Below are 14,771 nucleotides of genomic sequence, written 5' to 3'. Positions count from 1 at the left end.
AGGGCAAGGCAATTGGCTAGGTACTGCTCTGTTTCAGCTGTTGTGAGCAGCCTAGCTGTTTGGAGAAGGAGGTACTTCCAGTACCCTTGAGTGCCATGCATACAGGGACCTTTGAAATGTTTGCATCCTTTTTTTGTAAATTTGATTGGTGGATTAAAATAAAGTATTTAAAATGTGTCTCTCTCTCCAGGTCAGTGCTTTGTCCATTTCCCTATTGTTTGTCCAAGCCTCCAAAGTCCTTCTCTGAGTTCAACAGTCCTAAACCCGGGGTTAATGATACCAGCCATGTTGTGTGATACAATGCCAGGGTATTGTGTTTTGGCAACCACATGCCCTGCCTGAATATGGCCATTTTAAGGCCGATTTGCACCAAAGCATCCATAACGAAGCTGGTCTTCATCAGCAAACAGAAATAATGATCTGTTTGTTTACTGACAGGGTCATATTGTGAAATCCACCATCCATCCACAATGTTCCTGTTTTTGCAGAACGCTGGCATCTTGAATGCCACAAATATTTCCAAAACTGATACATAATCCACTGACTCTGAGTTAGTATGCTTGTCTGTGACTGCCAGGTGAAGAGTGATGAAATAGGCTATAGATTCATCTATGGCTTTGATTATAATTCTACTAACAGACGACTGTGACAGATTGAATTGAACGGATGCTTTGTATTTTGTGTAACCTCTCTCTCTCTCTCTCTCTCTCTCTCTCTTTCTAGGGCCCACCAGGATTACCAGGGCCCCCAGGAGGAAAGGTAGGGTCTTATTTATCTATCTATACACATGCCATCTCTTCTATCAGTTTCTATCATCCATTCTATCAATATATACTGAGTATACAAAACATTGCTCTTTCCATGACATCGACTGACCAGGTGAATCCAGGTGAAAGCTATGATCCCTTATTGATGTCACCTGTTAAATCCACTTCAATCCGTGTAGATGAAGGATTGTGTATGGATTGTGTATGTATGCCATTCAGAGGGTGAATGGGCAAGACAAAATATTTAAGTGCCTTTCAACGGGGAATGGTAGTAGGTGCCAGGCACACCGTTTTGAGTCAAGAACTGCAACGCTGGTGGGTTTTTCACACTCAGCAGTTTCCCGTGTGTATCAAGAATGGTCCACCACCTAAAGGACATCCAGCCAACTTGACACAACTGTGGGAAGCACTGTAATCAACATGGGCCAGCATCCCTGTGGAATGCTTTAGACACGTTGTAGAGTCCATGCCCCAACTAATTGAGTCTGTTCTGAGGGCAAAAGAGGGGGTGGGGGGTGCAATTCAATATTAGTAAGGTTTTCTTAATGTTTTGTGTTCAGTGTAAATTCTATGCATTCTAATTTTAATCACTGGAAGTCAATGAAGACTCTCTTGAGGAAGAGTTATCAAGTTATTTTGTATTTTCCTCCCTACTCCAGGGAGAGATAGGCTTGCCTGGGCCATCTGGACTGGATGGGGAGAAGGTATGGTAGTCACTCTAATGTCCAGTTAACATTTTGAATGTCCCACTATCCCATTAAATCAGCATATAACTCCAATGTTCAGTGAACAGTATGTGTTTAATGCAATTATTATCTGGGATGATAATGAACATGGTTAATCAGAGCTCCTCTCACCTTTGAACTCTACCCTCCTCTCCTGTTAGGGTCCGAAGGGAGATATGGGGGAGACAGGGTCAATCGGAGAGAAGGGAGAGAAAGGAGAGATGGGTCTCTCTGGGCCAGGGGTAAGTATAGATAGACTAGATTCATACACTGATGGGTCTCTCTGGGCCAGGGGTAAGTATAGATAGACTAGATTCATACACTGATGGGTCTCTCTGGGCCAGGGGTAAGTATAGATAGACTAGATTCATACACTGATGGGTCTCTCTGGGCCAGGGGTAAGTATAGATAGACTAGATTCATACACTGATGGGTCTCTCTGGGCCAGGGGTAAGTATAGATAGACTACAGTCATATACTGATAGACAGACAGTTGAGTGGCACAACCTGTTGGGTGGTATGACCTGTTGAGTGGAACGACCTGTTGAGTGGAACGACCTGTTGAGTGGAACGACCTGTTGAGTGGAACGACCTGTTGAGTGGTACGACCTGTTGAGTGGAACGACCTGTTGAGTGGTATGACCTGTTGAGTGGAACGACATGTTGAGTGGTACGACCTGTTGAGTGGAACGACCTGTTGAGTGGAACGACCTGTTGAGTGGTACGACCTGTTGAGTGGAACGACCTGTTGAGTGGTATGACCTGTTGAGTGGTACGACCTGTTGAGTGGTACGACCTGTTGAGTGGAACGACCTGTTGAGTGGTACGACCTGTTGAGTGGAATGACCTGTTGAGTGGTACGACCTGTTGAGTGGTACGACCTGTTGAGTGGAACGACCTGTTGAGTGGAACGACCTGTTGAGTGGTATGACCTGTTGAGTGGTATGACCTGTTGAGTGGCACGACCTGTTGAGTGTAATGACCTGTTGAGTGGAACGACCTGTTGAGTGGTATGACCTGTTGAGTGGTACGACCTGTTGAGTGGAACGACCTGTTGAGTGGAACGACCTGTTGAGTGGTACGACCTGTTGAGTGGTACGACCTGTTGAGTGGAACGACCTGTTGAGTGGAACGACCTGTTGAGTGGTATGACCTGTTGAGTGGTATGACCTGTTGAGTGGTATGACCTGTTGAGTGGAACGACCTGTTGAGTGGTATGACCTGTTGAGTGGAACGACCTGTTGAGTGGTATGACCTGTTGAGTGGTACGACCTGTTGAGTGGAACGACCTGTTGAGTGGAACGACCTGTTGAGTGGTACGACCTGTTGAGTGGAACGACCTGTTGAGTGGTATGACCTGTTGAGTGGAACGACCTGTTGAGTGGTACGACCTGTTGAGTGGAACGACCTGTTGAGTGGAACGACCTGTTGAGTGGCACGACCTGTTGAGTGGCACGACCTGTTGAGTGGTGAGTGGAACGACCTGTTGAGTGGAACGACCTGTTGAATGCTGTAAGGAGAAGTTAAATCCCCCTGTCTGTCTGTGTCTCAGGGGATAGATGGACAGAAGGGAGAGAAGGGAGACTCCAGGCTGGAAGATAACCTGGTAAGTGAAACACACTGAAAGTCACTATGTGCAATAGTTGGCCCACAGGGCATTGGTTTAACACTGCTTCAGACAGACAGCGGGATGACATTTTTTAAAATGATCATCATCTTGATCAATCATCTTGATTGTGTTCTGTTCTGTTATTCAGGTTCAGATGATTTCTCAGCCCGGCCCTCCCGGCCCCCCAGGACGCCCTGGACCTCCAGGGTACATGGTGAGTGTTAGAATATAACAGCTTCACCCCTCTGTTTCCCAATATACATGATGTGGCTGAATCCCTTCAGATACATTGGACTGATATGATCTCTGGTGTCTTCCAGGGTCACCATGGAATGCCTGGCCCTAAGGTAAGATTAGAAGACCCAATAGCTACAGTAATGTCTGTATTCTGAAGCTGCTCTAGAGTGTAGACTGAGAATCATGTGTTCCCATGCAGGGAGAGCCTGGAGACAGAGCTAAAGGGGAGAAGGGAGACATTGGACCTGCTGGACTGAGGGTGAGTGATACTGTAGACCAGGGATAGACAACTAGATTCAGCCGCGGGCAGATTTTTATCCGAGCGGATGGTCGGGGGGCCGGAGCATAATTATGATAATTTGTACACTGCAAATTGACCACAACTAAGCCCAAAGAGAGGGGGTATTTTATTTGATTACATTGAGACACGATCACGTCTCTTTTTTTATTAGTGGGAATACTTGGAAACAGATTTCCTAAAGTAAACTCATTTTCAGCTGAATTCCTGGTGATTTTACAGTCTTTTTAAAACAAAAAATTATATCCTAAAAAATAAATAACAATAATAATAATATCCACTACATGACCAAAAGTATGTGGACACCTGCTCGTCGCACATCTCAATCCAAAATCATGGGCATTAATATGGAGTTGGTCTCCCCTTTGCTGCTATAACAGCATCCACTCTTCTGGGAAGGCTTTCCACTAGATGTTGGAACATGCAGGGACTTGCTTTCATTCAGCCACAATAGCATTAGTGAGGTCGGGCACTGATGTTTGGCGATTAGGCCCGCAGTCGGCATTCCAATTCATCCCAAAGGTGTACGATGGGGTTGAGTTCAGGGCTCTGTGCAGGCCAGTCAAGTTTTTCCACACCGATCTCGATAAACTCTTTCTGTATGGACCTCGCTTTGTGCACGGGGGCATTGTCATACTAAAACAGGAATGGGCCTTCCCCAAACTGTTGCCACAAAGTTGGAAGCACAGAATTGTCTAGAATGTCATTGTATGCTGTAGGGGCCTAGCCCGAACCATGAAAAACAGCCCCAGACCATTATTCCTCCTCCACCAAACTTTACAGTTGGCACTATGCATTCAGGCAGGTAGCGTTCTCCTGGCATCTGCCAAACCCAGATTCGTCCGTCGGACTGCCATATGGTAAAGCGTTTCCACTGCTCCAGAGTCTAATGGCGGTGAGCTTTACACCACTCCAGCTGATGTTTGGCATTGCACATGGTGATCTTAGGCTTGTGTGTGGCTGTTCGGCCATGGAAACCCATTTCATGACGCTCCCGACGAACAGTTCTTGTGCTGACTGCTTCCAGAGGCAGTTTGGAACTCTGTAGTGAGTTCCACTCAACAGGTCGTTCCTCTCTACATTTTCTTCCTCTGTTTCTGCTGCTAAAGCCACTTTCTACCACTCTAAATTCCAAGCATCTGCCTCTAACCCTAGGAAGCTCTTTGCCACCTTCTCCTCCCTGCTGAATCCTCCTCCCCCCCACCCTCCTCCCTCTCTGTGGATGACTTCGTCAACCATTTTGAAAAGAAGGTTGACGACATCCGATCCTCGTTTGTTAAGTCAAATGACACCGCTGGTCCTGCTCACACTGCCCTACCCTATGCTTTGACTTCTTTCTCCCCTCTCTCTCCAGATGAAATCTTGCGACTTGTGATGGCCGGCCGCCCAACAACCTGCCCGCTTGACCCTATACCCTCCTCTCTTCTCCAGACCATTTCCGGAGACCTTCTCCCTTACCTCACCTCGCTCATCAACTCATCCTTGACTGCTGGCTATGTCCCTTCCGTCTTCAAAAGAGCGAGAGTTGCACCCCTTCTCAAAAAACCTACACTCGATCCCTCCGATGTCAACAACTACAGACCAGTATCCCTTCTATCTTTTCTCTCCAAATCTCTTGAGCGTGCCGTCTTTAGCCAACTCTCTTGATATCTCTCTCAGAATGACCTTCTTGATCCAAACCAGTCAGGTTTCAAGACTGGTCATTCAACTGAGACTGCTCTTCTCTGTATCACGGAGGCTCTCCGCACTGCTAAATCTAACTCTCTCTTCTCTACTCTCGTCCTTCTAGACCTATCTGCTGCCTTTGATACTGTGAACCATCAGATCCTTCTCTCCACCCTCTCCGAGTTGGGCATCTCCGGCGCGGCTCACTCTTGGATTGCGTCCTACCTGACAGGTCGCTCCTACCAGGTGGCGTGGCGAGAATCTGTCTCCGCACCACGTGCTCTCACCACTGGTGTCCCCCAGGGCTCAGTTCTAGGCCCTCTCCTATTCTCGCTATACACCAAGTCACTTGGCTCTGTCATATCCTCACATGGCCTCTCCTATCATTGCTACGCAGAAGACACACAATTAATCTTCTCCTTTCCCCCTTCTGATAACCAGGTGGCGAATCGCATCTCTGCATGTCTGGCAGACATATCAGTGTGGATGACGGATCACCACCTCAAGCTGAACCTCGGCAAGACGGAGCTGCTCTTCCTCCCGGGGAAGGACTGCCCGTTCCATGATCTCGCCATCACGGTTGACAACTCCGTTGTGTCCTCCTCCCAGAGTGCAAAGAGCCTTGGCGTGACCCTGGACAACACCCTGTCGTTCTCCGCTAACATCAAGGCGGTGACCCGATCCTGTAGGTTCATGCTCTACAACATTCGCAGAGTACGACCCTGCCTTACACAGGAAGCGGCACAGGTCCCAATCCAGGCACTTGTCATCTCCCGTCTGGATTACTGCAACTCGCTGTTGGCTGGGTTCCCTGCCTGTGCCATTAAACCCCTACAACTCATCCAGAATGCCACAGCCCGTCTGGTGTTCAACCTTCCCAAGTTCTCTCACGTAACGCCGCTCCTCCGCACACTCCACTGGCTTCCAGTTGAAGCTCGCATCTGCTACAAGACCATGGTGCTTGCCTACGGAGCTGTGAGGGGAACGGCACCTCAGTACCTTCAGGCTCTGATCAGTCCCTACACCCAAACGAGGGCATTGCGTTCATCCACCTCTGGCCTGCTGGCCCCCCTACCTCTGCGGAAGCACAGTTCCCGCTCAGCCCAGTCAAAACTGTTCGCTGCTCTGGCACCCCAATGGTGGAACAAGCTCCCTCACGACGCCAGGACAGCGGAGTCACTCACCACCTTCCGGAGACACTTGAAACCCCACCTCTTTAAGGAATACCTGGGATAGGATAAAGTAAATATTCTACCCCCCCCTTACCCCACCCCATTTTTATTTATTTATAAATAAATAAAATTAAAATTAAAATTAAAAAATATTGTAAAGTGGTTGTCCCACTGGCTATCATAAGGTGAATGCACCAATTTGTAAGTCGCTCTGGATAAGAGCGTCTGCTAAATGACAAAAATGTTGCAACCGAGGACAGATGCTTTTTACACACTACGCGCTTCAGCACTCGGCAGTCCCTGTTCTGTGAGTTTGTGTGGCCTACCACTTCGCGGCTGAGCCGTTGTTGCTCCTAGACGTTTCCACTTCACAATAACAGCACTTACAGTTGACCGGGGCAGCTCTAGCAGGGCAGATATTTGACTGACTTATTGGAAAGGTGGCATCCTATAACGGTGCCACGTTGAAAGTTACTGAGCTCTTCAGTAAGGCCATTCTACTGCCAATGTTTGTCTGTGGAGATTGCATGGCTGTGTGCTCGATTTTATACAACTGTCAGCAACGGGTGTGGCTGAGATAGCAGAATCCACTAATTTAAAGGGGTGTCCACATACTTTTGTGTATATACATATATATCACAGGAGGTTGGTGGTACCTTAATTGGGGAGAACGGGCTCGTGGTAATGACTAGTGTGGAATCAGTGGAATGGTATCAAATACATCAAACACATGGTTTCCAGGTGTTTGATGCCATTCCGTTTGATGCCATTCCATCTGCTCCATTCCGGCCATTATTATGAGCCGTTCTCCCCACAGCAGCCTCCACTGATATATATATAATTTATATATACAGTACCAGTCAAATGTTTGGACAAACCTACTCATTCAAGGGCTTTTCTTTATTTTTACTATTTTCTATATTGTAGAATAATAGTGAAGGCATCAAAACTATGTAGTAACCAAAAAAGTGTTAAACAAATCAAAATATATTTTAGATTTTAGATTCTTCAAAGTAGCCGCCCTTTGCCTTGATGACAGCTTTGCACACTCTTGGCATTCTCTCAACCAGCTTCATGAGGAATGCTTTTCTAACAGTCTTCAAGGAGTTACCAAATATGCTGAGCACTTGTTGGCTGCTTTTCCTTCACTCTGCGGTCCAACTCATCCCAAACCATCTCAATTGGGTTGAGGTCGGGTGATTGTGGAGGCCAGGTCATCACTTTCCTTCTTGGTCAAATAGCCCTTACTCAGCCTGGAGGTGTGTTTTGGGTCATTGTCCTGTTGAAAAACAAATGATAGTCCCACTAAGCCCAAACCAGATGGCGTATCGCTGCATAATGCTATGGAAGCCATGCTGGTTAAGTGTGCCTTGAATTCTAAATAAATCACTGACAGTATCACCAGCAAAGTACCCCCACACCATCACACCTCCTCCTCCATGCTTCACGGTGGGAACCACACATGCGGAGATCATCCGTTCAAAGGGTGGTTACTTTGAAAACCTTGGGGTTTTGTAGAATAATAGTGAAGACATCAATACTATGAAATAACACATATGGAATCATGTAGTAACCCAAAAAGTGTAAAACAAATAAAAATATATTTGAGATTTGAGATTTTTCAAAGTAGCCACCCTTTGCCATGATGACAGCTTTGCACACTCTTGGCATTCTCTCAACCAGCTTAATGAGGTAGTCACCTGGAATGCATTTCAATTAACAGGTGTGCCTTGTTAAAAGTTAATTTGTGGAATTTCTTTCCTTCTTAATGCGTTTGAACCAATCAGCTGTGTTGTGACAAGGTAGGGGTGGTATACAGAATATAGCCCTATTTGGTAAAAGACCATGTCCATATTGAGATGGTTTGGGATGAGTTGGACTGCAGAGTGAAGGAAAAGCAGACAACAAGTGCCCAGAATCTGTGGGTGAGAGAATGCCAAGAGTGTGCAAAGCTGTCATCAAGGCAAAGGGTGGCTATTTGAAGAATCCCAAATATAAAATATATTTTGATTTGTTTAACACTTTTTTGGTTACTACATGATTCCCTATGTGTTACTTCATAGTTATTCTACAAAGTAAAAAAAAATAAAAATAAAGAAAAATCCTTGAATGAGTAGGTGTGTCCATACTTACATTTACATTTTAGTCATTTAGCAGACGCTCTTTTCCAGAGCGACTTACAGTTAGTGCATACATTATATTATATTTTTCATACTGCCCCCCCGTGGGAATCGAACCCACAACCCTGGCGTTGCAAACACCATGCTCTACTGAGCTACATCCCCTACCCTGGACGACGCTGGGCCAATTGTGCGCCGCCCCATGGGTCTACCGGTCGCGGCCGGCTACGACAGAGCCTGGATTCGAACCAGGACTTAGACCACTGCGCCACTCGGGAGTCCAGGCTTACTTATGACTGGTAGTAGATATATATATATATATATGAGATTAGGAGGAGGAGGAGGAAGACCACGAGTATGATGATGATGTCCAACATACAGTATGTCTGTCCTCTCCAGGGTATGGACGGTCCTCAGGGTCCCCCTGGCCCCACAGGATTGGTGGGTCTCCCAGGCACCAAAGGAGAGAAGGTGGATTATACCATCATCATCAGATAACTTCAGTATATTAGGCCTACAGTCATTGCATTTCATCGTTTAGTCATGGTGGTACTGATGCATTCATTAATGTTTGTTGACAGGGCAAGTCTGGGGAGCCTGGAATGGATGTAAGTATGAAATATTGTTTTTGACCTTTGACCTGCCACTCTATATGACACAGGGAACTCCCTGCAGCACACACTAACCTGTTCCTCCCTCTACAGGGTTTCCCAGGTCTGATTGGAGAGAAGGGAGCCCGGGGAGACAGAGGAGACAAGGTTGGAGGAGCATTTTCTTCCCTTCTCTAGCCCAGAGTCCTGCTATGATTACGCATAATAATCAATGTTGCTGTAGCTGTATAGTCCCCTACCATCATTGAAGTAGGTCTTGCTAGTTTAAAATAGGTTGGTTAACCAATACGTGTTAACAGGGGTGTAAAGTACTTAACTAAAAATACTTAAAAGTACTACTTAAGTAGTTTGTTTAGGTGTCTGTCCTTAACTTTACTATTTATATTTTTGACAACTTTTCATTTGACTTCACTACATTTCTGAATTAAATAATGTACTTTTTACTCCATACATTTTCCCTGACACCAAAAAGTACTCGTTACATTTGAATGCTTAGCAGGACAGGAAAATGCACTTATCAAGAGAACATCCCTGGCCATCCCTATTGCCTCTTGTACATTTAAAAAACAAGAAAATAGTGCCGTCTGGTTTGCATAATATAAGGGATTTTAAATTATTTATACTTTGACTTTGACTTTTGGTACTTAAGTATATTTAAAACCAAATGCTTTTAGACTTTTCCTCAAGTAGTATTTTACTGAGTGACTTTCACTTTTACTTGAGTCATTTTCTGTTAAGGTATCTTTACTTTTACTCAAGGATGACAATTGGGTACTTTTTCCACCACTGTGTGTTAATACCGTAAAACATTGGGTAGGGATCTGAGATTAATTGTTAATGGTGACTATGACTACACAAGGACCATAAGTACACTAGTAGGGTGCTGTAGGGAGCTGTAGCTGTTAATATACTAGGATGATCAATAGTTCTAAATATGGCCACCAAAATACACAACATCAAATCAAATTGTATTAGTCATATGTGCTGAATACAACAGGTGTAGACTTTACCGTGACATGCTTACGAGCCATTTCCCAACAATGCAGAGTTAACAAGTAATACTTTGTTTCTTTAATAGCAAATAATAATAAAATATTTTTTGGGGGGGGAAATGGTAACACAATTAAAAAAATAACAAGGCTATATACAAGTAGTACCAGTACCGAGTCAATGTGCAGGAGTACGAGGTAGTTGAGGTAATTGAGGTAATACAGTATGTACATGTGGGTCGGGGTAAAAGTGACTAGGCAATCAGGATATACAGTGCCTTGCAAAAGTATTCATCCCCCTTGGCGTTGTTCCTATTTTGTTGCATTACAACCTGTAATTTAAATGGATTTTTATTTGGATTTCATGTAAAGGACATACACAAAATAGTCCAAATTGGTGATGTGAAATGAAAAAAATTACTTGTTTCAAAAAATTCTAAAAAATAAATAACGGAAAAGTGGTGCGTGCATATGTATTCACCCCCTTTGCTAAGAAGTCCATAAATAAGATCTGGTGCAACCAATTACCTTCAGAAGTCACATAATTAGTTAAATAAAGTCCACCTGTGTGCAATCTAAGTGTCACATGATCTGTCACATGATCTCAGTATATATACACCTGTTCTGAAAGGCCCCAGAGTCTGCAACACCACTAAGCAAGGGGCACCACCAAGCAAGCGGCACCATGAAGACCAAAGAGCTCTCCAAACAGGTCAGGGACAAAGTTGTGGAGAAGTACAGATCAGGGTTGGGTTATAAAAAAATATCAGAAACTTTGAACATCCCACGGAGCACCATTAAATCCATTATTAAAAAATGGAAAGAATATGGCACCACAACAAACCTTCCAAGAGAGGGCCGCCCACCAAAACACACAGACCAGGCAAGGAGGGCATTAATCAGAGAGGCAACAAAGAGACCAAAGATAACCCTGAAGGAGCTGCAAAGCTCCACAGCCGAGATTGGAGGACCACTTTAAGCCGTACACTCCACAGAGCTGGGCTTTACGGAAGAGTGGCCAGAAAAAAGCCATTGCTTAAAGAAGAAAATAAGTAAACACGTTTGGTGTTCGCCAAAAGGCATGTGGGAGACTCCCTAAACATATGGAAGAAGGTACTCTGGTCAGATGAGACTAAAATTGAGCTTTTTGGCCATCAAGGAAAACGCTATGTCTGGCGCAAACCCAACACCTCTCATCACCCTGAGAACACCACCCCCACAATGAAGCATGGTGGTGGCAGCAGATGCTGTGGGGATTTTTTTCATCGGCAGGGACTGGGAAATGAATTGGCGATGGATGGCGCTAAATACAGGGAAATTCTTGAGGGAAACCTGTTTCAGTCTTCCAGAGATTTGAGACTGGGACAGAGGTTCACCTTCCAATAGGACAATGACCCTAAGCATACTGCTAAAGCAACACTTGAGTGGTTTAAGGGAAAACATTTAAATGTCTTGGAATGGCCTAGTCAAAGCCCAGACCTCAATCCAATTGAGAATCTGTGGTATGATTTAAATATTGCTGTACACCAGCGGAACCCATCCAACTTGAAGGAGCTGGAGCAGTTTTGCCTTGAAGAATGGGGAAAAATCCCAGTGGCTAGATGTGCCAAGCTTTTAGAAACATACCCCAAGAGACTTGCAGCTGTAATTGCTGCAAAAGGTGGCTCTACAAAGTATTGACTTTGGGGGGGTGAATAGTTATGCACACTCAAGTTTTCTGTTTTTTTGTCTTTATTTTGCATCTTCAAAGTGGTAGGCATGTTGTGTAAATCAAATTATTCAAACCCCCCAAAAATCTATTTTAATTCCAGGTTGTAAGGCAACAAAGTAGAAAAATGCCAAGGGGGGTGAATACTTTCGCAAGCCACTGTATAATAAACAGAGTAGCAGCAGTGTATGTAAAGTGTGTGAGTGTGTGTGTGGAGTCAATATTCCTATGTGTGTGTGTGTTTTGTGTGTGTGTGTGTGGGGGGGGGGGGGGTAGGGTCCAGTGAGTGTACATAGAGCCAGCACAATAATGTCAGTGCAAAAAAGGGGGTAATCTGTAGCGCCTTGCGGTCGGATGCCAAGCAGTTGCTATACCAAGCGGTGATGCAGCCAGCCAAGATGCTCTCAATGGTGCAGCTGTAGAACTTTTTGAGGATCTGAGAGCCCATGCCTAACCTTTTCAGCCTCCCGAGAGGGAAGAGGCGTTGTTGTGCCCTCTTCATGACTGTGTTGATGTGTTTGGACCATGATAGGTCCTTAGTGATGTGGACACAGAGGAACTTGAAGCTCTCGACCAGCTCCACTACAGCCCCGTCGATTTGAATGGGGGGGTGTTCGACCCTCCATTTCCTGTAGTCCACGATCAGCTCCTTTGTCTTGCTGACGTTGAGGGAGAGGTTGTTGTCCTGGCACCACCATGCCAGCTCTCTGACCTCCTCTCTGTAGGCTATCTCATCGTCGTCATGAAGCCTGCATGATGTGTGTTACAAATCCCGTTTTCCCTCACCAGTATTTGAAGTCTCTGTGATGTGACAACCACTGTGCTAGTCTACATCATTCAACCATCTGGCGTCAAAGCACCAAAGGACCAATACACAACCAGTTTGCCTTTGTAGCTATGCCTATAATGAAAGTAATGAAATAAGACCGTGTCGGGTAGGGTGGGGTATTTTATTTTAATAGGAGGTGTATAGGTATGAGGAGTCATTTCCTCACTCGGACCGACACATTTGTGGCGTCTGGGAATCTGAAAGTGGAAGAAACAGTAGTTATTTCCATAGTTTCTATAGTAACAACATCACTACTTTGAGGTGGGTTATGCATCTCAATGCTAATGTTAGTGTCTGGCTATCCTAAACGATATTATAAACGTGATCGATAAAATACAGTACTGTGCAGCCGTCTTCATCGACCTGGCCAAGTCTTTCGACTCTGTCAATCACTGCATTCTTATTGGCAGACTAAATAGCCTTGGTTTCTCAAATGACTGCCTCGCCTGGTTCACCAACTACTTCTCAGATAGACTTCAATGTGTCAAATCGGAGGGCCTGTTGTCTGGACCTCTGGCAGTCTCTATGGGGGTGCCACAGGGTTCAATTCTCGGGCCGATTCTATTCTCTGTGTATATCAATGATGTCGCTCTTGCTGCTGGTGACTCTCAGATCCACCTCTACGCAGACGACACCATTTTGTATACATCTGGCCCTTCATTGGACACTGTGTTAACAAACCTCCAAACAAGCTTCAATGGCATACAACACTCCTTCCGTAGCCTCCAACTGCTCTTAAACGCTAGTAAAACTTAATGCATGCTCTTCAATCGAACGCTGCTTGCACCCGCCTGCCCGACTAGAATCACTACTCTCGGCGGGTCTGACTTAGAATATGTGGACAACTACAAATACCTAGGTGTCTGGTTAGACTGTAAACTCTCCTTCCAGACTCACATTAAGCATCTCCAATCCAAAGTTAAATCTAGAATCGGCTTCCTATTTCGCAACAAAGCCTCCTTCACTCATGCTGCCAAACATGCCCTCGTAAAACTGACTATCCTACCGATCCTTGACTTCGGCGATGTCATTTACAAAATAGCCTCCAACACTCTACACAGCAAATTGGATGTTGTCTATCACAGTGCCATCCGTTTTGTCACCAAAGCCCCATATACTACCCACCATTGTGACCTGTACGCTCTCGTTGGCTGGCCCTCACTACATATTCGTCGCCAAACCCACTGGCTCCAGGTCATCCATAAATCACTGCTAGGCAAATCCCCGCCTTATCTTAGCTCATTGGTCACCATAGCAACACCCACCCGTAGTATGCGCTCCAGCAGGTATATCTCACTGGTCATCCCCAAAGCCAACACCTCCTTTGGCCGCCATTCCTTCCAGTTCTCTGCTGCTAATGACTGGAACGAACTGCAAAAATATCTGAAGCTGGAGACTCTTATCTCCCTCACTAACTTTAAGCGTCAGATGTCAGAGCAGCTTACCGATCACTGCACCTGTACACAGCCCATTTGTAATTAGCCCACCCAACTACCTCATCCCCATATTGTTATTTATTTTGCTCATTTGCACCCCAGTATCTCTATTTGCACATCTTCTTCTGCACATTTATCACTCCAGTGTTAATACTAAACTGTAATTATTTTGCACTATGGCCTATTTATTGCCTTACCTCCATAACTTACTACATTTGCACACACTGTAAATAGATTTTCTATTGTGTTATTGACTGTATGTTTTGTTTTATCCCATGTGTAACTCTGTGTTGTTGTTGTTTTTATCGCACTGCTTTGGTTTATCTTGGCCAGGTCGCAGTTGTAAACTGGCTTACCTGGTTAAATAAAGGTGAAATATATATATATATATATATACAGTGAGGGAAAAAAGTATTTGATCCCCTGCTGATTTTGTATGTTTGCCCACTGACAAAGAAATGATCAGTCTAAGCCAGACAAAATTAAAAGGGCATATTTATATAATGAATATGAATTCGGAGGACAGAAATTATTAAATATTAAAGCATTAGACCTATCACTAAAAGCTTCAGTCATACAAAAGTTATACTTAAATCCGAACTGGT

General features: G+C 44.9%; 1 protein-coding gene across 1 annotated transcript in view; it reads left to right on the top strand.

Moving 5' to 3' along the window:
• LOC311105155 (uncharacterized protein) overlaps positions 1–14,771 on the top strand; it is a gene marked incomplete at both ends in the record, with an annotated part of 271,628 nt that overhangs the window by 235,464 nt on the left and 21,393 nt on the right. The window contains 10 exons of the mRNA XM_084147197.1: positions 724–759; positions 1,427–1,471; positions 1,663–1,734; positions 3,045–3,098; positions 3,250–3,315; positions 3,422–3,448; positions 3,538–3,597; positions 8,993–9,064; positions 9,175–9,201; positions 9,298–9,351. Of these exons, the coding sequence (XP_084003323.1) occupies positions 724–759; positions 1,427–1,471; positions 1,663–1,734; positions 3,045–3,098; positions 3,250–3,315; positions 3,422–3,448; positions 3,538–3,597; positions 8,993–9,064; positions 9,175–9,201; positions 9,298–9,351 (513 nt within the window). The remainder of the gene's footprint in view (positions 1–723; positions 760–1,426; positions 1,472–1,662; positions 1,735–3,044; positions 3,099–3,249; positions 3,316–3,421; positions 3,449–3,537; positions 3,598–8,992; positions 9,065–9,174; positions 9,202–9,297; positions 9,352–14,771) is intronic.

This window comes from Coregonus lavaretus (assembly GCF_964263955.1).
Source record: "Coregonus lavaretus genome assembly, chromosome: 29".
Taxonomy (NCBI): domain Eukaryota; kingdom Metazoa; phylum Chordata; class Actinopteri; order Salmoniformes; family Salmonidae; genus Coregonus; species Coregonus lavaretus.
This window is presented reverse-complemented; position numbering and strand designations above follow the sequence as displayed.